General features: G+C 38.5%; 1 protein-coding gene across 12 annotated transcripts in view; it reads left to right on the top strand.

Moving 5' to 3' along the window:
- Nucleotides 1–24,143, top strand: part of NRXN3 (neurexin 3) — an 894,623-nt gene that overhangs the window by 847,581 nt on the left and 22,899 nt on the right. For all 12 annotated transcript variants that reach the window (XM_065685949.1, XM_065685942.1, XM_065685943.1 and 9 more), the window contains one exon: nucleotides 8,090–8,165. In XM_065685949.1, coding sequence (XP_065542021.1) covers nucleotides 8,090–8,165 — 76 coding nt within the window. The remainder of the gene's footprint in view (nucleotides 1–8,089; nucleotides 8,166–24,143) is intronic.

Below are 24,143 nucleotides of genomic sequence, written 5' to 3'. Positions count from 1 at the left end.
ATGATGAAAAAGGACATTCAGTGTGAAAATTCTACCCCTCTGAAACTCAAAGAGGCAGTATATTCAGATAATTACTTCAATGTATAGAGACACAACTTTCATCTTCAAGGTACTTCTTTGGAAGCAAGCAAATGCATGTGGTAAGGAGCAATAGCTTGATAAAGGACAGAAAAGAGTCTCCTCTCATGCCAAAGCTGCATCTTTTGTGTTTAAGCCAAGAAATTATATTTTAGAGCCCAGTTCAGAACTTTTGCAAATCTTGAGGGTTGCACTGAGTAATTTGGAGAAGGACTTACCGGTTGATCCTTTGCCAGATCAAGATGAAAGGAGCACTGTTCTACTGGGAAAGAAACAGAAAAGCAAGTGGCTGTGTGCTTATATAATCAATAAACAACCAATCTAGGTTCCTGAAAATTAATTTTTTTTTTTTTTTATTTAGCTCCTAAATAGTATGTAATTTCTTCAGGCCAAGAAATAAATTGAAAGGATTTAGAAGGATTTGCTTATCAGCAAAACACCACATACCATTACATTCCTTCTGCTTTTGGGTAGGTACATTGAAGTTAGGTTAAGCTGCTGTGGTTCAATACTCCTCTTTCCCCTGTCAGGATGTCTTGAACAACAGGCGGATTAATCCTCCCTACTTCTTTTTTCCCCCTTTTTGCCCTCCCTTCTTTCTTTGCCTTCCCCTCTCTTTCTCTCTCTGCTCACACTCCTTCACAACATCACCACCTTTACCACTGCCTGCAGATGGAGACAAAAGGCAGAAACATGATTTTTCCCCATAATCTTTGCACAGTTTAGGGACAGAAAAAGGTCCCTGAAATTTGGCATCAAACCTGGTCAAGAATAGACAGACTTTACAGTCTTGATGCACTATTGATTCTATTGAGACATGCTTTTGGTTTTCAAAAGACTAATTCAGCTTTCAGGGCTCTTTTTAAACATGACTGCCCATGACTCTAGATTGATGTACAATTGGGGGGATTATTATTTGCCTTCTTTTACTTAACTGGCTAGTTACTTTATCTCTTGTCTGCCACAGTAATGGACTAATGGCTGATTTTGTTAAGGGGTAGCTCTCTCATGATCCCTATTTAATGATACAGTTTGACAGCAAATCAGCTTTTATGTCCAGCCAGGAACATGCAACCAGGAAATGCACCTTTGCTGGGCTACTGTTGAAGGGTACATGCCTGCTGGTTACTTAAGTCCTTGTCCTGGGAACATAGCCTGGATTTGTTCCCATGGGCTGAACTGGTCTACAGCAATGATACCTTTTTGCTCTGAGCATAACTAGCTAAAAGGCTGTGCTGGATAGCTTTACTGCCTGCTCTGGAATGATGGAGGAGAATGCATATGATGTGTTTCTATTCTATAGTGATGGAGAGGATGCAAACACTGAATTGTTTTAGAATTAATTAGATTGGATTGAAGCTTTATGAGGTGAGTTCTTCCCCACTCAGGTGTATAAACTAATGGTAAAAATACCTGAATGGCTTCATTTCAGTACTGGTGGTTTCTGGCACTTTCTTGGGAGACTTCTCCGTAGTTAATGAAGATTACTATTAAGATCTTTCTTGCTGGAAGTAATCCTAATTTTTCTTTTCATTTTATCCACTACTTTTTTGAAGCACCCTAAATAGCTCATCTACCTTCTTGATGTTTATTATGCCCTTTTGACACTTGTATACATTTTAGTCCTTGATAAAACAAGCTCTGAAATTTAGTTTTGCTAAGCCTGTCTCATTCATATATCTTTCCAGTTCTTTCATCTTTTCTGTGGCTCTTCTCTGAGTTGCCTTCAATTACCCTAAATCTTTTGGCACTGAATTGTCCGAAACTAAACATAATAACCTATGTTCTCTTGCTGAAATTGTGTAGCCTGGTTGAAATCAATGCCAATTTAAACCAACAGAGGATTTGGTCCTCTGTTTTTTGTAGTCACCTCAAATGAGCTATATGAAGAAAAATTACTAGTTTCATGTTCTTTGATGCCTTGCTTCTGCAGAGGCAGACACAACCTTAGCACCAGTGTGTGTGGGTGCGGTGGGTTTGCACATCTTTGTGTCTGCACCATGATAAGAAAATACATGTTGTACTATCCAGTGCTAATGAGTTGGAGAGGATTAATACCCTTTAGCAACAGATTGTAGATCCAGGACTCTCCTTAAAATTTTATGCCATCCCAAATTGCAGCTTCTTTTATAATACCTCATTATGATTTTCACAACATTTCTAATATTTTCCCGTTTGTATGCAGATTCTTTCTATCTGTATGTAGTAGCTCAAATTTGTCTAGGCTGAGTTTCTCAGGTCTGTTAAAATGTAACGAACTCCAGGGTATTTTGCAAATAAAGATTAAATAGAAAGTGAGAAAAAAAATATAATGTGTAGAAAGAACAGGTGAAGGATTCCCATGTAATCAGAGTAGTGTGAACAGAATGCAAGTTCTTTAAAAAGCTTGGTTATCAAAGTACAAAATATTGAGGTAGTCAAGCTAGAAATGACACCTAATGAGACAGCCATTTCCTCTGCTATCTTCTTTTGGCAAGGCAGCAACTGCCTTGAGCCTGTTCTTTGCCAAGAAACATCATGGTTTCTGGAAGACAGAACAGCATCACAAACATTTTGCCATTCTGGGATAGTATCCATACTGTATGCTGTTATGCATAGAAGACAAGTACATTGTCCATATCCCATAATAAATTTGAGATAATCAGAAAATATAGCATTATGGGAACATTGGAGGGAGTCAAGTGGTTGGGTTTAGGAAACGTTTGTTGAGTTTCAGCTCTGAACATCTGAGGTGTGAAAGGCAAATGTACTGCCTAAATTAATACAAATATATTTCTCCACTGTTGGGAAGTTATTTGTACCTGGCATTTTGTGGTGGTCATATATCAAGAAAAATTGTAAATTGTGGTTCCTTGGTGGCAAAGAGGTTTAAACTTCTTTCACAACAAAGCGTTTAAATTTACTTTTCAAATAAAAGTGTTGAATTGGAAGTAATGTGTACTGTGTGCAGATGAGTTTCAAGCAAAAGGCTATCCTACTTTACCAAGTGAAGCAACTACCAAGTATGTACTTTTGAAGGAATTTGTCTGGGGTTTGAATTTATGCGTCCTTGTCTTTTCTCTCCCACTAGAAATGAGAACTCCATCATTCTTGGGTGCATTATTTATAATTTCGTAAAGCTGTTCTGTGACAGGACTTATTTTACCCTGTGCGCTTGATGGGACTAGAAAATCAGTTAGTGATAAATTGTGATGGAAAATACTGAGATCAAAAATACAAGATAGGAAGTGGCAAGACAGATTAGTGTACTTATCTTTTCTGTGGTTTCTAGAGATCTGGTTAATGACCTTGTATCTTCATATAATGGTGGACCCAAGGAGCAAGGTGTCAAAAAAAAAGCTTTGCCTCTGGGAAAAGGAAGATTCAGCACCTGCCATTTTCTGTATAACAAAGGGGCAAAGGCTGTGGATCTGACACATAAATTAGGGGTTTGAGCACTTGGAAGATTGGACAGAAAGTGAGTCATCTTGAGCAGGTCTTGCCATGCCATCCTAACTTTCCTTGTGCTTTATATCCCACACCAGTAAGTACAGTATAATGAACAAAGATGTAGAACCATCACCGTGGCAAGATTGAAGAGGCCCTTAGAGTGAATAATTGGGAGGAGGTGATTACAGAACTAATAATTCATGGAAAGGAATGGGGAGCCAATTCAGTGAAATTGAAAGAATTTGGAGGTAAATATGCCCATAAATCCTCCAGGGTGGACTCAGAGTTTAGCACTTTCTCCTACCCTGGTTTTGTTCCAAGGCAATTTCATTAAACACTGGAGAGAGGGAGAGAAAAAAAATAATAATATAAATGCCATAAGAAATCTTTCAGAGGAAGGAATAAAAAGGGTTCCTGCCAGAGAGAGATTTTATTGAAAGTTATTATAATACCTATCTTTAGTTTTATGGCCTTTAATACAAGGCCAAGTAATTTCAAAGCTGGGATTCTTTAAAAATGAAATACATATTTTAAAATAGTATAGGATGAATTATTATTTTTAATATAGGGTTTAGCTAACATATGGAATAGAAAAATATTTTCTCTCTCATGTTCTTTCCAATGAAAATACAAACATCGTTTCCATCATAGTATATGGAGAAGTTTTGTTACTATCATGGTGCCTGTTTAGCATTTACCATCTCTGGATCACTGGGCAGACATTAAAGAATCAATCTGTTTACATCCCCTGGGGGCAACGGGTGAGTATAATCAACCCCATTTCAAAAATGGGGAAAGGGAACCAGAAACAGAATAGCTGGTTTTCCTTGCTGCCTCACAGGCTGAGCCATTTCTTATGAGATGAAATTGTCTTAGTGGAGAGATTTCTAGCATCACTGCTCACTGGCCTCTCCTGTCTTGTGCAAGCAGCAAGGTCAATAATCATCCGTTGAAAATTCTTAGCTCCAGGAGGGTTTTGAAAGGTACAGATTCCAGTTACAAGAAGTTATGGTCTTTTGGAGGTTTCTGTGGTCAGGAATTTGCTGCTGTTTCTCACTGAAATAGCTTTATTCCTCCAGGATGATTCAGATGTTGATTCTGAGCATAAGGTGCAAGGAAAACCAATACGTGATGGGAGTAGAAAATCAGTTAGTGATGAATTGTGATGGAAAGTACTGAGATCAAAAACACAAGATAGGAAGTGGCAAGACAGATTAGTGTACTTATCTTTTCTGTGGTTTCTAGAGATCTCATTAATGACCTTGTCTTAAGTCTAACACCACTTCTGGAGGTTTTTCTCCTTTTTGAACCCTCATTTTTATACATATGAAATCAGCAGCATGGGACAAACAGCAATCACAGATCAAGAAAAACTGGAATGTCAGGGGAAATAGGATGCAGTGAAGATGGGAGAAAAGGTCAGAGATTAATTGATAGAATTGAGTTGGAGCCAGTCACAAAAAAGTGCAGATAAGGGTCAGAGTTGGCAGGGTTGGTGAGTATCGCACATCACACATTTACATTTTGTCCAAGTCCGGCTGACTGTGCCCTCCTTTGTTCAGAACTGACACAAGCTGCATGAGGATTTTACAGAAGGAAATTTAGAACATATATCTAAGAATGCAGCATAAACATGTTGCATGTGCTGTCCTAAAATGGAATTAGATGGGAATATAGTTAGATGGGAAACTGATCAAGAAGATAAACAAGGAGCAGGCTTCATGACTTTTCAGCTCCTGCTCAGAATTCATCTTGGCTTCAAAATTCTTCATCCCCCATGTTCAGTGAGAGTGGCTGGAAGGCCACAGAGGCTCACCAAACCCAGCACCCTGCAGCTGGCCCTCGCTATGTGCGGGACATCAGTGAGAGAGTCCTGATCAGGACAATGGAAATAGCGATAACTTTTTCTTCAGTGTCTGTGGGACAGGGACTTCCCAAGCTAGATATAGGGTGTTTAATAGCTCTCAATGAATGTTTTTACCTTTAATTTGGCTGATCACTTCCAAAATGCATCTAAAACTTTGTTTTCTGTTGGGTTTTTTTGTGGGCATGCTACCGCCCTGGTTTCATATGATGCCCCTAATGAGCAAGAGGAGAAAAAAAAAAAGAAGAGTTATAAGGGAATTCTGTACTCTTTACAAATGCTGAATCACATTATCGATTCTATTGGAGCTGATTCCAGGTTAATATTGCCTAAAGCCCTGTGAGAGTGGTAAGGCACTGGAACCAGTTGCCCAGAGAAGCAGCTGTGGCTGCCCCATCCCTGGCAGTGTTCAAGATCAAGTTGGACGTGGCTTGGAGCAACATGTTCTAGTGGAATGTGTCCGTTCCAATGTCAGGAGGATTGGAACTAGATGATCTTTAAGGTACCTTCCACCCCAAATTATTCTGTGAACCAATGATTCTATCATTCTGTAAGCAAATGTGGAAGTGGATAAGTATAGCAGTTGATAAGTGACAACCACAGATTGTTATAATTTTTATGTTTATTTCCTGCCTGAAGCAAATCATCACTATTCTATGAGACCTTACATGCGAATTGTCAGATCTTCAACTAGGAGTAAAATTCATATGTTCTAAATTCAACATGGAAATCAAAATCAATTACTCTTTTACAAGTACTTTAGACAACTGTAATATAAATGTCTGGTTTTACTAGCTACATTTCACCTGCTTAAAATACTTCTAGTTTTGTTGACTTATTGGGCTAAATTACAGCGCTGCAATTAAAAACTAGTATCTTTCTACCCAGGGACAGTTGCATTTCACTGTTGGAGGATGTGATCACTGTTTGTATAAATTATAAATTGATTTGGTGTCCTTTGGAATAAATAATGCTTTATAAAATATACATTATAGGTCCAGAAGAATTATAGAAAATAAACTTCTATTTTGTGCATTCCTCCTTTCTTTACCTCTCACTGAACAGACAAACTTTTAAAGCCACTTTGCTGATCTTGTTTTTCTTTGTTGGTTCACTCTAAGAATACTAAGCCACTGAATCAGGAGTGAAGGAATGTTGGGTTCAATCTGATCTTTCTGGCTGACTGCTCCGTTCTGTTTTTTTCAGAATATAGAGAAGGGAGAGCAAGGAAGTTCTGGCAGGGCACGCAGGGACTTGGTATCACTAGGTCCACACGAAGCTAATGAAAAGGCTGAGACCTGAGAACACTTACACAAAGAGAAGAGGGAGCATGTTGGAGACAGCCATAGCAGACATAGGGATGTAAAGGAGACCTTATTTAAGGCTGGAAAGTCTTTTTAGAGTGCTGAAGTACAGTGTACTGAGGTACAGCTGCCCTGGTCCTGAGGAGCTGAGATTTCAACTGTGCTTCCTGCATAGTGAGGAACATTTTAGTTGTTTTGTTTCAGGAGTCATCCCTCTGATCCTACTGCTCAGCAGAATAGGGAGCTCTTTGCAAGGAAAAGTTGTTGAGGGAGACAATTTCGGCAGAAGCCATGGCTTGAGCCAAGGCTGCTGAGCTGGGCTAATTTTGTATTGTGTACAAGAGCATTACAACCTGTGTCCAGAGGCTGCCATAGACTGTCCCTAACGGTCTGCATTACTAATTCAACTAATTGCAGCAATTAAAGGCAGGAGATGCTGCTGGGAAGAGATGCCTGTACACTTCTCTCTAACATGCTGCAGTACATGCTGCTCATTAATTAGACCAGCAGGAAAAAGAAATAAAAAATAATAATAATAAAAAAGTAAAATATCACCAGCTGAAATGCAAAGGGATGTGCTGAAATCTGTGAGGGTCATGAAAAGTTGTAGTTTGGTTTAAGCCTTTCAGAATCAGGCTTCCAGCCTGTCGGCCCTGTCACAGCCACTTCCCTGTTCACTTGTCAAGCATGTTGGGCATCCCTGACACATGCAGCAGTTCTTCGTCGTACAACAAATTGGTTGCACAGATATTTACTACGTGGGTAAATACAAAGGATTCACAGCCCAAGAAGAGGTGCATTAGGAGAGCAGAAACTATCTCTGCCTCAAAATGATGCATCTAGCAACACAGCAAAGAGTACTGCTAGCTGCCTAGATGATGCATATTATCTGAGTCTATGTTTTTCTTTGCAGAAGCATGTTCAGCTTGAGCATGCCTCATATGGTAAGTCTCTCAGTAAGTGCTTCTGGCTGGCCCTATGTGGTGTTGGTGTTTGTCGAGGAGCCCAGCATGTTCCAGCCGGACTCGTATACTTTGGCTGGGGGAGGACAGTTTGCCAGCCAAGCAAGGTGTCATAGCCTGCTGTACTTACTGTGTTCAACAGCACAGCATGGTCTGCCTGCTAAACTAAACAGCCTGACAGGGCACACCACACCTGAGCACACCTGAAATACTCAACAGGATAAGTACCATTGCTCCAGCAGGTGATTCCAGCTCTGTGGAGGGCACATTTACACAGGCATATCTAGAATGCTTGGTACAAAATATTTTTAAAGTTCTGAAATTCTGAAAATTTTGAAACATTTTTTTTTCTAGGGTACTTAGCTGCCTCTGTACCAGCCCCTTGACTTGCAAGTGTCTTATATTTTTTTCTCTCTGTTCTGTTTCCTTCATTCCTTTCCTTCATACGCCAGACAACAGATGACATTGTTTCATCAGCTGAGTGTTCCAGTGATGATGAAGATTTCATCGACTGTGAGCCCAGTACAGGTAAGTCAGGTCAGTCTTGTTTTGCTTGCTTTCTGATTTCATTTGCAAAAAACAATGCATACATATATTTATATGTGTGTGAATGTATACATATATAACTATATATGTGTATATATGTGTGTATATGTGTATATATATACATGTATGTATATATACACTGTATATAAAATAAAAATTATACAGCCAAGCATCAGATCCCATGGACTTGGCAACAGCAAAACACAGATATGTAGTCACTATGTTGTTAATATGAAGTTGTTTTCATGGAAAGCCAAACTTCCTGAAAGTGATCCCAGCTAATTAGTAGTTCACATGTTTGTAGTAGTTACTTCACTGACACAGTGGGAAACAAAAAATACCAATGTGGCATGTGACAAATAATAAAGATTTATGAAGTAGGAAGGGTGAGTGTTTGAAAAACAGAAGAGAAACAAATGTGAAGCAATAATGAGTTATTAGCATTATTTAATCTTTGTTAATTGCTCTGAAGATGGACTATAAAAGGATATATTTGTCCATGGGATTTTGAATACAGTTAACATGGTAATGTATTTGTACTAATTTTGTTTCCTGTGATCCCAAAGAAATTGGGGAGCACCAAAACATGGTTCGAACATAACAAAATTAGTAGTAATTCTTGCCCTGTTACCTGCAGTGATGCTTCAAAATGTATCCATTAAAGAGTCAGAAGGACTGGCCATGTGGAACTGACTCAACTTCTCCCTTTCAGATACATTTTGATAAATTGATGGCTTTTCTTTCTGGTGAGATATATGATGTGATATCCAGCAGGCAACTGCAGTCAATTTTATTTCTTACAGGCTTTTTCAAGTCTTCTTTTTTGAGGCTTGCCATGAGTTAAGCATTTCTATAATAGAGAACAGACATCATCGAATTTCTGTGTACATTTAAAAGAAAAAGAAGGAATTTGGTTAGAATTTTTGTTGTTGTTAAAAGTGAAACATATGAATAGTTTAGGGTTGGGAGATTTTTTTGTTTTGCTTTGTTTTGTTTGGGTTTGCTTTGGTTTATTTGGGCTGATTACATTAAAAAAAAAAAGAAATCCCAAGAAAGCATTAAAATCTTCTGTTTCTAGTTTCCTGAAGCTATTTGGTTAATACAATAATAACATTAAAATTCACCCAAGGCTAGTGCTTTCATATTTCTTTTCAATTTGTCATGCTGTACCTGCATTTTTGGTAGAACTTGGTCCTGCAGTAACCTGACATTGGCATTGCTCTGTAGCTGGGAACTTCCACTCATATTCTTGACTCCCCTGTGATGGCATGAAAGACAGTGACACAACGATTAAAGCTAACAGATAACTCAGCCTATGCCCATCTCTTTTCTCACAGATCTCTATGAGTTTTTATCTCCCCATATGGCAGAAAAGTAATCCAAATAATACTTGATTGTGAAGCATAAATAGTGTGGGTACTTGGATTTTAAATAAAAGTAGTAATTAAATACCAGCACAGTGATTATCATGAAAGTGAGGCATGATATTAATAGGACTATGCTAAAAAGGCTAACATACCACCACTGGCACGCAAGTGAATGGATAGGAATCATTTCATTAAAGCTTCACTAACATTTCAAGACTTTTTTTTTATTATTATTCTGATTGCCAAGTATTTCAGCTGAAGGAGGAAATGAGATTGTGTGCATTATTGTCATTTATGTTTCAACACAGAAATAACAATTACTTCAATGGCTAGAAATGGTAATAGCAATGTTTTCAGCTTGTGCTGCCAGTGGAAAAATCAGAGTTTGAGGAGAAATTTGGTAAAACAGATGTTTAGCATGAAATTTCAGAGTGCTTTAGAGCAACATTTGCAGACTAAAAATGCCTCTTTCTTGACAGAGTTAGAAATTTAATGCTACAAATAGGTACACACTGGATTTGTAAAGATGACTTGCCTTTAAAAATCCTGCTAAAGATTACAGTTAGCAGCTGTACATGCCTACAGATAGTTGAATATCTGCTGTGTAAAATAATATGATTTGCTGAAAATCTGCTGAAGGTACTCTTCTAAACCACTACACATTCTTGAAAATACCATCCAGTATTTTTTATCGCACCCTACTCCTCCTTCATAGGATGCTGGTTCGCATAAGCCACTGAAATCCAGATCTTTTCTTGGTAATTACTGCAGCATTGAGAATAAAAGTTAGCCTGATTATAAGTTAAAAAGGTTTCCTAGATGGTCTTTGCTGATGAACTTTACACTTCCAGATTTTGGGGTTTTCTGCTCTCAGAGGTGCTGGTGTACAAGGTCACCAGAATGAAGATGGATATGCTGCTTCTTTTTGCCTCCAAAAGCACAAACTTGTCTAATTCCATCATAATAAGAAGGGAAAGTAGTTGGTTTATGGTGCTCCTCATTTAGGTTTCTTTGTCTATCTTACTGTCTCCATCCCCAGTGCATCCAGGGAAGGTAGAATGGTGTCTGCAATACAGCCAGTATCAAAGCAGTCATGCAGCCCATTCCACTCTGGAGCATTAAAGCCGTCTGATCGAGCTTATCAAAGTCCAGTTGAGCTGGCTTGGCTGAACATTTGCCTTTTACACTTCACCAGCCAACGCAGGATTCTGTCCATATGCCAACATCTGGTACCTAAATGGGGAAAAAAGAAAATCCAATGGAAAAAAAAAAAAAAAAAAGATTCCAGTTATCTTGCTGGTATTTTCATGTGGGGGGGGTTGGATTTTTTTTTTTTTTTTAATTGGACCCACTTGAAGTTGCTTCATCCTATTCTGTTGGCAGATCAATGTATTTTACGCTGCCTTCTGACTTGCCTGATCCCTTTTTCAGCAAATTGAAAATTAAGTGACATAACCCAGCACAACCTCCTTTTTGTTGCTCTGATAATGTGTAGCTTTTAAAGCTCTTGAGTTTCTGCCAAGTGCCAGGACTTGGTCTTCCATCACCCTCAGTGCCATGGTCCAGTAATGCAAAGGTTACTGAACTCACTGCTGCAGGTGTGAGATATGATATACTTCACTATGAACCTGCTGTGAAAACCAAAACAAGGGCAGCAGATAGTGTTGCTTGGCAAATAAAAAGCTTTCAGATTTCATATGGGTCAGAATCAAATCCCAAGATCTGAATATACTACTTTGGTCTTGGTCCTGGATCAGATGCAGTACCCTACAGAGTCCCTTTGAAGACTTTGGTTTTGGTGTACTCAAAGATAGTTCGAAAGACAGAAAATCATGTCCTGTTTGAGGCTAAATATCATATAAGAGCCAATTGCATGGTGTTATTGCCTCTTAACACTGTTGAAACCAAGACCTGAATCTCAGTAATCAGGTGATCTCTATCTGGACCCCTGCATCTCTTTAAAAGAAAATGGTGTAAATCTATTTCTTCACTGCGCTCTGCTCAGGATTTTCCTGGCTAGCTTGTGACACTCACTGTATCAGTCTGGCTACCACTCTGTGGCCTCTTCCAAAACTAATTTCTGTTGGGTTTTCTGTAGATCTCGTTGTTTAGAAGCCACAAACTGTCACAGGACCTGTCCTGACTGAAGTAGCTTACAGACATCCCTCGTGGACGCATATGTATACATAAGGAATTATTCTAAAACATCTTAGTGATAGCTGTGAATCCAAACCCCATCTGTATTTTACATAATGAAAAAGAAGCCATTGCAGGTTTAGGGATAAAAATTACTTGCTATTTGTCTTATTGCAGACAAGCCTAGATACACTTAAATATCTAGAATTCCTGGAATGGCTTACTGTAAATGATACAGAGGGCATAAAACTGCTCATCTGCCCTGAAGAAACATTTACTTATGAAGGAGAGCAGTCACTCTCTTATCTCTATGGAAATGTCACTTGTCCCAGTAAATGTTTAAAAGTCATCTGGTTTCTGCACCAGGAACATAATGCTTTTCTCTGGTATGAGTACAGGCCTTTCTTCTGGCCTGTTATGGGGAGATCTAAGGCTCAAGTATTCAAGCTCTTAAAAGCTGAGGCCAGGGTCCTGAGCCTGTGCTTTTGAACACAGCCATGTGGCAGTGTTTTGGTCACTCAGCAGCTCTCACAGAGTGAAAGGTTTGTAAGGGAAATACCTTTACTCCTAACTAGGAAGCACAGTGCCATCATGAAGAAAGAAAGCACTTATCTGTTTCCAGTCAAATGAGGAGCACCCCAACAATCTGATCTTATTGGTGTTCTTGGCAGTCTTGAGGTAATGGTTGGACTTGATCTTAAAGGTCTTTTCCAACCTAGTCGATCCTATAATTCTATAATTCTATTGGGACTTCAAAACCCTGAGGATTATAGTTATGCTTTCCTAACAGCTGCTGTCTCCTCATGCCACTGCCCTTGTTCCTGTTAAGCATGTCCATTAGTGCAGTGTTTTGGTACAAAGCAGGTTGGTTGCTGGTGGCTGGGCAGCTGATCTGGGTCATAGCCCAAGCTGCTCATTGCACTACTCAAAACAGTAAGACGCAAACACTCACTGGTTAGCCTGAAGCCCATAATGCGATCTCTTGAAATGGACTGTAGGGCCCTAATCCTAGCTCCCTGGCTTGACACAGCCTACATTTTCAGCTGGTGCAGTTGTCAGCTTTCCTTTCCTATTAACCTAACAATATCCTAGGTGATTTTTTCCTAAGAAATTTATTCTGTTTCCCAAAAGGCTTCATACATGGTAAGGTTGGCATTACTGATAAGTCTTTCCCATGAGTGACTGGCAGCAGCAATAGAGATGCCAAAATCTACAGATCTTTGCACTGGAAGTTACACAGTGTTTTGTAGCATATACTCATACACAGGAGATACATATCCTATAGGTATTCTGTCTGTATATATATTTTATTGGCCTGTATCCATCCACTTCAGCCTCCTGATTTATGGCTAGGTCAGCCAAGCTTCCATCCAGGCAAGTTGCAGAACCAGGTACCTGCAGGCTGCCTGGGTCAGAGACTTGTGGAAAACAAGCAGGATCTCTCTTCCAAGAGTCTACAAGCAGCCAGCACAATACGAAAACCACTGCTGGAAGTGAAGAAACCTTAACCGAAGAAACAAAGCGAAGTGCTAATTTGGCTCTTGTCCTGGATAAACTACATTAACCTTCCCGAAGCAGACAGGGAATTTTCATTGCTCTCCTCAGAGAAACATCACCCACAAATCCAGTGCCCAGTTACCCTCAGTCTCTCCCTCTGTCGAGCAGTTCTGCTCTGTTTCTCATGCTGTGAACGAGAAATGGCCTTGGGCACATACCTCAGAGCACACAGAGAAGTAGGCTTCCCATCTCGCAGGCTGAATATGATACAGACCTGAACGAGCATGTCCTGAGTTTAGTGCTTAAACCACAAGAGAGGGAAATTCAGCCGGGGCACTTCCCAGGGTAAAATGGTTGTGACATTTGTTTGATGGAATTTCCTAGCTACGGTCTTACAGCAGAAACAACTCCAAATGATCAAGTTTTACTAATCAATCATGCAGATTACTTACTTACAGGGATTTTTGTTTTCTTATTTCATATTAGGAATTTATACTGATTTTGGTTTTCAGCATATTGATCTTTTTTCCTATGTAAGCTCCAAGGGCCCCACCCATGCAGATATTTTATCTATATATGCACTGTATATAAAGTGTGCATATATATCTATGTGTGCATATGCTATAGTAATAAAAGACCAGTATCAGCAGTAGCCCCTATCATCCAGTCACATGTTTACACAGAAATTCATGCCTTCATCTAACCCTGGCATCCGCTGGCGTGGACAGATGCATGATACTGTTATTTCCTGGTGAAAAAAGCACGTTAATTTCTTTTTTGTTACAGTTTTTTCTTTCTTCCTTTTATTTATTTGTTTACTTTTAATTGATAGTTTCATCTACCAATTAGCCTTGGGGTAGGGTGGGGCAGGGAGAATAAAAAAATTATACAGGTATATCCATCAGTATATACACACATACTCTGTGTATATATAGATAGATATATACATTGTATATATTTGGAGAACATTTTCTGTCGTTTCACCTCATCTTGTGCCGCATGAATTTTTGGTGATTGATATTTTGGTTTCTTTTATATTTCTTTCATTATTTTTTTTTTGGGGGGGGGGGGGCTCGTAATGGTGCCATACCGCTATTTTTTTAATTTTTAAAATCATTGCTGTACTTTTCAATTTATATTTTTGGAGTTCTTCCAACAAAATAATGGTTCATCATCTCAAGAAAGAGATATAGATCTGCAAACCAATAAAGGCAACAAAATCTTTTCTTGCCATCCTGGAGAAATCCACGTTTTCAGACATCCCAAGAAAGTTGTGTGCATAAGAATGAAAATTCTTACCCTCCTTTCCTTTTATTTACCCTTCTCCCTACCCTTTTTAAAACTTCTGCAAAGTCTCTATCCCGTCTTTCCCCTTTTCTTTTTTTTTTTTTGTTTTTTTTTTTGTTTTTTTTTAATGAGTTCAGAGAAAAAACACCCAGAAGGAACAAAAAGGCTCCCCTACACCCCTGCATTCTCTCAGCAAAAATTCTTCCAACAAAGAAAGCCCTACAAACCGCAGATGGCATAAAAAGAATTTTATTGCAATGCAGAATATCTGTCGTATCTTTTGGTTCTGGGTCGGTGCAAGATCATTGTTATGGCATGCTGTAGTTTAGCTGATTTAACTAACCATGGCCTTCATTAACCGGTGCATGGGCTGTGATGACGCCATCTTGTGTTTCATCAGAGCTACGCATTCAGGCTAACCAAGCAAGTCCGTAGTGTATGATTTGGGGGGATATCGTTTCAATTTTAGTTTTTAATTGTATTATCATTTCTTCTTTTTTGGCAGACTTATGCTAGTACTGTCGGCTGCTTCTTGCAGTCCCAGTGTTAGATAGCTACTTTATTTTATGGGGTTTTTGCTCTTTTTTTTTTTTTTTAATTTTATTTTATTTCTCAGTAGCAATCTTACGTCTTGTCTGTGTCCATCTGTCTTGTCAGTGTGTCTTGGAGTCCATTGGTCTAGTGTTGTTATGTGATTCTGTTCTCTGTTTGTAAGCTGGTGTTTAGCTCCCCGCAGCACTGTCATCCCTCTTCCCCTTCCCTTTTCCTCCTTCCCTCCCCACCTTCCCAAGTGGGGTCCACAAAGGGGCACTAAGCTTTGAATGACGTACTGAGTGTCACCCCAAGGCTCCAGTCTGGACGTTGCAAGGTGTTCACACAGCTTCTTAAGAAAGACAAGGCTTGCAGCTGATCAGTTTTCAAGTTTTTGAACTCTGTTATCATTTCACTCTTAAAAATGGTTTACTGGCATAATGCTAAAGTGATTTCTTATACAGCATTTTAGGGGATTTGTGTGTGCATACTGATGTCTTAGACTAAGGACTTCTGTTGTCTGTGCTTCAGGCACCAGAAAATGCTACACAGGGTGAAGGCTGTGTGTTAAATGGAAAGTACCTAGGCCTTTTTTAGAAAAGACAAACTTGGGAAAGCAATGTCACTGGGTACATGCAACTGGAATGACATCTATGTGAATGTATTTCTAAAATCCACAGCTCATCATTCATTTGCAGTTAGGAGACAAGAATATAGGACATGCTTAAGATTTCTAAGAGTAGGTCACCCTCATTTTGTGGGGTCAGTCTTCAGTTTGTCTCTTTGTGATGTCTGCCTCTTTACTGATACTGGTGAAAACTGTCTTGCAGGTGTTTGCTTGTATTACCTGAACGCAATTCTGGAAACATATCTGGAGTGTCTTCTGCCATCTGTGTAATAATGCATAAGGCAGCAGAAAGCCAGTTGAGTTTTCAGGTGTCTTAGACTTCAAATACTAGTTAGAAAAAACGTCCATTGTAGAAGGTGCATTTTCTGGTATTTTTAATTCTCTTCCTGGTGAATGTGCTAGCCATGTTAGTGGCATGGAAGGTCTTAGTGCATTAGGATACACCAGCTAGAATCAGTGGATCAACTGGAGTTAGCAGAGGAAGAGGTAGCCAGTTTTCTTGCAAATGTTCACAACATCACGAAAAGCATGCTTACACATACATTTAGCCCAGCTAAAGTCCCAGTTCTTTTACAGGTATTAGTTTCTTCTGCAGGGATGAGATGATGAAATCTGTGAACTTTTCTCACGAGCATAAGGCTTACCTGTATAAGCTAAGTGTTACCAGAAGAGGGAAGCGATGGGATATGTTCAGATCTCCAACACAGAATTACTTTATTTAATTATTTCATTTAACTTACCCAAGATATATCTGCTGTATTTACAGAGGGATAAAAAGAAGTTAGCTTTTCTTTCATCAATATGAAGCAATGATATTATGCTTGGTTCAGTTTTCTTAATTCATATATGATCTGAGAATTATTGAGTACTATTACTTATAGTGAAAATGAATCAATCAGTATTTAAAGCTTGCTTCATTCAGATTTTAGATCTCTGTGTATTTAACGAGTAATTCCTACTGATTCTAAAGGTTTTTCTTGGCAATTGCTTAAATAAAGCAACTGCTGATAAAATTATATTATGATCAACAAGCTCATGGTTTTGTGTAATACTGCCCTCTGTCAGATAGACCAGGTCAGTCCTGTTACAAGGCTAAGAAGAAAAGAAACATTTTGTTTTCGCTCAAGTGGCAGATTGTTGGAGCAGAACAATCAGAGTTGTAGCCCCCTAAATCATGAAGTTCAGGGTAACCTTCATGTTGGAGTACTGTGGTGAGTAAATCAAGTGTCCAGGCATCAGGACAGTAATCTCCAGGCTGTGATAAAGTGCTGTGTCCTGCTGAACAGTTGCTTTTGTTTGCCTTATGTAGCCTGTGGGATGACTGTGACTGCCGCTCTGCTACAGGGAATGGGAGGCTCACTCAAACACAGGAGATGCAGTAGAAGATCCCATTGTGCTCCATTTTATCCCACTAAGTATATATATGAATGTCTGGCACTTGAAACAGTTAGTTCATACTTCTGTTTTCTGTCTTGAGGCAGGCTGCTGGCTTCAGCTCTTGTGACATTTGTCATTGTCATTTTGTCGTTTGTCACATGAGCAAGAGGAAGCTGAAGGTTGAGATGTGAAAGACAAGGACAAAAAGCCTGAATTCCAGTGTGCCACTCTCAGCTCTGCTGCCGATTCCTTCTGTGACTGTGCATCTATATTGCTCATCTGCCTACCTGTAATGCAGGGTCAATTAAATACTTCTTAGCTAAATGAGGTGGAGATGAAGGGAAAGAAGGAGACTTAATGAATACTTTAATGGGCTTTGATATTCACGTGCAAATTGCTGTGCAATACACCAAAATGAAACTCTACTGCTAACTACCAAAACATACAAGCAGCTATGATATTGTTAAGGTTTTAGTACTAAGTGCTATCTTCACTTGCTATGACAAGTAACAATATTGCATATTTTTATAAAGTAGATACAACTCCTAATCTCTTAATACAGAAAGAAACAAGAGAGGGATAAGAAAGCCAAATATTTTCATGTCAGGAAATATTGGTGTGACATCATTTTCATTAAATAGCACTTTTTCCCCTAGAGTTAACATAAGCAATGGAATAAGCTGTGCTCAGGCTACATAAATGAATGTCATAAGATGACTGCAATATATAGATCTTTTATATCAGCATTTCCATCACTTGAATTTGCATCCTGATCAGATTTTTGCTTCAAAAACTTCAAGTTTCTCTAGCCTGACTTAGCTGGTGTAAGTTTCCCTGGTTTTGCATCTAAGACCAGGAGGAGATCAGGATCAGACCCACAGTCTGGCTGCCTTGCCCCTGTTGCCTTCCAGTCTTTTTTTAAAGCATGTTCTCTAAGCCATGTGCACTGTCACATTCTGGCAATCCCTCTAGCACTGTGCCTATGTTATCAAGCTGACACATGTCTAAAATACTAAGACATGATATTTTCAACCTGCTGGGACTTGCTTTTTGTCCCTGTTAGCTTTGATTTTCAGCTTCATAAAATACAGGGGAAAGAAATTAAAAATAGCCAGTGACACATTTGGTGGAAAAGAAGAGCTAGCACATGACTCAGGAACAGATTTTGCATCAAAAGCAAATGTATGTATATTAGACCCTTAAATGTCTATATCAACTGATTAGTTAGCTTTAAACAAGAAGAAACTATTTGATTTCCGAAAGATAAGTGATATATGTTAGAGAAAAAACACATTGAGCGTTTAAAGCTACTAGGAACAGAGATACACTTTTGCCTCTGGAGGGTTTTATCATATATATATTTGGGTCATCATGCCTAGACATGAATGTGCCTTATGTATTAGAAGCCAAAAGATACTAACGTTCACATGAACTATAACACCTGGAATGGTACCTCCATAGAGCAGCAAAACCTATTCTACTTCCATTTTCAGCCCAAGGAAATCATGATACCAAAGGTTTATAATTATGTCAAAGGGGTTGTTACCTTGCCTTCATTCTACCTCCCTATTTCAGTTCCAATTTATTAATCACAAGAGCTAGAAATCAGTGCTTTATCCGAAATGTAAGCAGCGGAGAGTCCCAGTTCCTGATACCTTAAATGCTATATGAAGAACAGGAGACAATGGTCATGCCAATTTTGAGACTAGGGATAGAAGCAAAAATTAGACTGACTTGATTTGAAATCACAAGGGTCCACTAATTTGACAACTTATTTTATTCTGCCTTTTCATTGCACAAATAAATACATTATTCAAACCTTGCAAAAGAGCCACACTTGAGGACTCATTTCTACTTCTGCTGAGTGTTATAAAAACTGAAGTTGTTTGGTCCCATGGGGTGGTGTTAGAAGGATCATAAGCTCCTCTTCTGGCATTCAAGAGCTACATCTATTTTAGGGACAAACATACAAAATCTCAAAATTACTTCTTTCAGAGCAAAAAGAAAATTCCAACACTTTTCACTGTTTTTACTGTCTCAGTATCAGAACCAAAAATATCAGAGACATCAAAAAGGGGGAAAAAGTTATTCTGTCTTTGTGGGACAGCGGAAGTGCAAAGCAATTATGAGCTTTTACTTTATTTTTTAAATGGATGTCAATAATTTTTATTTATTTATTTATTTCCCCCTGGTACTGAAACTAGTATAAATGTTTTCAGATACTAGTTTTACGAGTACTGATTTTCATTGCTGAAATCTTGGGGACTTCGTAAATTAAATATTTGACAGATAAAAAGAGCAAAAATAGCCCTATTATTAGTTCAGGGTATTTTCTAGTTTATCAAAATGTAATTTTAATTTCATCTGATTTCTCTCCATGAAACAGCATGTCTACTGTGGAGTTCCTGGGGTTCTGTATTTCCCCTAGAATCTGTGGTTCTCCTATATGCTAATTCCTTTAGTGTTGAAACATAGATCATTAATATACTGTAAAGCATGTGCACGCACGTGGTCTCTCTCTGTGTAGACATGTGTGTATATTTATATATCTGTTAATGTTGTGTTTATGTTCTGGTTAAAAGGAACATTTGGAGAAACTGAAATAGAGGAGTAGAACAAACTTGTTTAGGATAATTACAAGCAAATGTGGAACAAATAGATTGAATCTTGCCTTACCACCTTTCTCAAACTCCTGTTCTGTTAATTCAAGTCGTCAGCTTTTGTATAATTCAGAGAGCAGCTAGTACATCCCCACGCTTTGGGGCAGGAGTTTTGTGAGTGCAGGCAAGTGTGACTTTCAGGTTTGAGATCTGAAATAGAGGACCTCCTGCACACATCTGAACTTGCACCAGGGAGGTGCCTTTGCAAAGTTCTGAATCACTTATCTCTGCCAGGGATTTGGGGACTCTGGGAGAGCTGTGGGGAGGATTAAGGAGGGTTTGACAGCTGGAGAGGAAGTCAAGGGACTAGGCATATAGTGGGAGTATGTATGTATCTGAAACAAAGAAAAACAAACAGAACTTTTTTGTGCAGCAGACTGGATGTACAACCAGATCTGCCCATATTCCAGTGATTGATGGATAGCCTTCTCCTGGAGAAAATGCTGTGACATGTCCCACACAGTGGTAGAATAACCGACCTCTGAGCATGAAGTGATGAATGACTTTTAAGCTTTGTTTTCTGATAATAGAACTAAGAGGTTTTCAGGTTTGCCTGAAACCCTTTACTTCACATGCTTAAACATGCCATATAAGCCCTAGGGGAATACAAAGACTGGAAGGTAATTGAAAATGTCCATGCCCTAGTTCTTCTTTTGATACAAGTGAAAATTTGGTGTTGGCAAAATACTGTGGGAAGTCCATGTAGTCTTCTCTAAACTGAGTGTGTCAAATCCAACACAAGAAAATGTTTTATGACTCCTAAAATGCAAATTTCAACTTCTGTCTTAAAGTGGCTTTTGATGATGAAATTGATGCTTTAAAAATAAAAATAAATTAAAAAAAAAAAATCACCTGCTAACAAAGTATCTTATTATGAAACAAAGTAAAGCTTTGTAGTTGTAAGCATTGTGTGGGGATTTCACTACACTTGTCCCTTCTTTTCATCTCTGAAAGTATGACTAGTAACCTTTGCCTTTAACTAACTTGGGAGTTCTTTACCACTTCTTTTCAGTTTTTCAACATCCTTTCTTCACGGTTAGGTACTCCAGTATATTAATCCTTCCTTTTCTCCATAGGAAACATCTGTCACTAGCTCTGTACCAACTGTGTTAGAGAAATAAAACCTTTGATTACATTTTCAGAGTTGGGCCAGTGTATTTCAGCACCTTTGGTTGTTTCATTCATAGCTTTTCATTATATTTTGAATAGCAATGGTAAAACTCCTTTCCTGAAGCTGTGTGAGCTTTCCCACATACGTTGTTTTTTGTATCTATCGCTTTTCCCTTGGAAAGGAAAAGCAAAGAAAAATTAATTTTGAGAGAGAGGGAAAAAAGGTCTCCTTCACTAAGGCATTAGTTGTAGAAACAGCTGGTAAAACTGTGCCTGAAGCACCTCTATTCTAATATCAAGATTGTTTAAAGATGACAGCAGCCATTTGTGTGTCTAGCTCTCGCTGTTAATAGTAATTCTTCCTCCCTATGGGAAGAGTAAGGAAACCTGGCTCAGTATTTGGTTCCCTATATTATGCCCTTTGAAAAGGTATTTGCACAGTTCTCTGCTGAAGAATGAGTGTCTGGTAGTGTTTTCTACAGCAAATGCAAAGAACCGAGAGCATAGGAAAAAATTAATCCCAATCATCTATACCTCACTTACTATTGAATTAGCAAATCTGTTGTTCTGGGGAGTTTTTTTGTCTCCCAGGTCACCTTTCTTTCCTGATGACAAGCTGCAAGTTTTCCGCTGGACTGTCATGGGTGGCAAGTGTCCAAATGTGAGCTGCCAGTTCATATAGTTTAAGAAACTCTTAAGAGCTGCCAGTCTTGGTGCTCTTCATGTAAGAACACTATATTCACATGGAAAAGTATCCTGACAAACTTCAGCAGTTTTGTTTCTTTTTCCATACCTAATTTGCTTAGCTTCCATTAAAGCTAATTCATTAGGAGTCTGAGCACTAGATGAGGTAACAACCCATTGATGTACTTTTAAAAATAGACTTTTTGTGAAGGCCCAGCTTTACAATGATATTTGGGCTATCAATTGGTATTGATACCTACTGCTTTTGCCTTAAAATCCCTATAAGAGCAATATTGTTTCTTGTATTTTACTGGGATTTAATCTCTGATGCCAGCTACATATTCAACATGCTTATTGAAATTAATTTGAGCATTTTGATCCTAGAGATTGCTGCATGTGTGAATGTCCAGTAACTTCACCAACATTTTATAGCTATATTACCATAATTTTTTCAGAGGCTGAGAGGAGCTTTGTGGTTCTTAGTGCAGCTGAACATTTGCTTCAAAGGTCTAAATTTTAGATTTGTAGGCAGAAAAGACATAGTTAATCATTTTATGGACAGGCCCTTAAGGACTGTCTGAATGGCAGGACTTAAAATAAGACCTTGGAGTCTTAATTCTTTTTTCACTTTCAAACCTCAGTTAATCTCTCCTTCACTTTTAAACACAGGTTGTATTTTGATCCTACAGATTTCTTAAACTTTCTGACAGATACATACCCCAGTAGGTCATTTATCTAGGGATCCAGTCATGTTAGGCTAATGATAGCTTTTACTGCAGTGTGTCATATTACATTAATTTTCTTTAATCAAGATAGATTTCAACAAATGCAAAACAAGATGACTGAGCTATCTACAGTGAATTTAAAGATTTTAGACATTAGCTTAGAGCAGTGATCATTGTTCCTTGTTGAACAGCAGTTCTTTATCAGTTTTCTCTTTTGTTTTGTCTTGTGCTGTTCTTTTCTGGTAATGAAATGCACAGAACAGTACACATCATTTCAGGGGTAGCAGTGACAAAGCTATGTAGAGAGGCACTGTTATCTCTCTGCTCCATTACAGTGAAGGCTCTGCTTATACACAGCCTGAGCTCTGAAAATAGTTTGAAAGCTTAATAAGCATAGGGAACTGGTGCGGTAGAAAGAGATTCTCTGCAACAGAGGATTAAGGGATGACAAATGCAGTTTCCTTTTATCAAATCCAAGAAGTTTGAGCTCTGCATTTCTGACTGGAGCACTGGGAAAAGTGCTGAAATAGAAATTAAGGGAAATACGTATATATATGTATTCATACATATATATGTATGTATATGAACATGTCTATATGTATGTAGTATAAAGTACACATATATGTGTGTAAGTATAGAGATGTAAAAAAACATGTTATTCAGTTGCATAGTATGATGACAGGTTTCAGATAGTTCTAGAAAATATCTTAGTTCTGAAAACAGAGTGCTGGTAATATCCTGTACTGGTCCCCAGGAGATGGCCTGCATATCACATTTCAGGTCTCTGGGATTCTACTGTAAGAAATGATGCACACGTTCTACCTCTCAGTGCTAATGTAACTTAGCAATAATGCATATAAGCGTTATTATCAGTGTAAAACCGCTGCAGGTGAGTAGCAAATCATGCTCTTCAGTTACAGATGCAGGGTGATTTGCCAGGACTGAGCATCAGATCTGAAACAGTGAAATAGGAAATTCATTGTATACGTGTAAAAATATTTAAAGGCGCAAGGAATTCCTGTGAGACTACACTTGATAGTAGGCTTAAAATACCAACAGCAGAGCTTTTTCACCACATTCCTCACTTGTTTATAACTCTCTTCCAAGCCCTTTGTCCAAAGCATTTATGAACGGGATGTTGATTTTTCTTTTGGAAAGGGAAGCAGTCAGTACTTGGATCTCCATAGCAGTTTGGAATTTGGATGCAAATTAAATACTTTCATGGTAAAAAAATTCAAAAAATTGTGTGGAGATTCCTGTATATATGTGTGTGCATACATAATCGCTAATTACATTAACCACATGGCTGGAAAAACTGGCAGCCGGATGAGATGCTCAGTGTGTTCATTTTTCATTGAGATTAATGAAAGTAGGAAGCATTTAGCAGTTTGTAGGACTAAAGCTGAGTTTGTATAGTAATATGTGAGAAAAAAAAAAAATCACTATGTAGAATTAGCTAGACCTTAAATCACAGTCTGGGAAAAAAAAAGTCTATGTAGTTTAACACAGAGAAAAGATTTCAGCCAGAGCATTTCAAAGCTCAGCTGTAGAGTACAACAGTTTGCTTTTATAAGGTGTATATCACCTACATTTTTTTTGCTGTATTTCATTACAGTGCTCTACTTTATTCTATGTGGTTGAATAGATGAGAAATGCCTGTTGGCTTTCTGACCTCAGGCAGTTCTGACTTTCAGTTACTTTTTTGAGCCCAGTTGGTGCATCAGTACTCTGCACGTTAGTATTCCTGAAGAGAGAAGAGATGAACCTTCCTTTTGCTTAGAAAATGTGTTCTGTCTTGAAAGTAAGTCATTGCAGTTTCCATTTTTATTTCTGCACTTGATAGTGTTCTGGATCTTCTTGGTCTTATCTGATAGAACACCTAGCCCCATATGTCAGGTACTGTGTTTGACCAAAAATGTACTGTTAGTACTTTGATAGCATTGTTTATCTCAGACTTC

Source organism: Lathamus discolor, chromosome 6, assembly GCF_037157495.1.
Source record: "Lathamus discolor isolate bLatDis1 chromosome 6, bLatDis1.hap1, whole genome shotgun sequence".
Lineage (NCBI taxonomy): Eukaryota > Metazoa > Chordata > Aves > Psittaciformes > Psittacidae > Lathamus > Lathamus discolor.
Note: the sequence above shows the minus strand (reverse complement) of the source record. Positions and strands in the feature narration are given on the sequence as shown.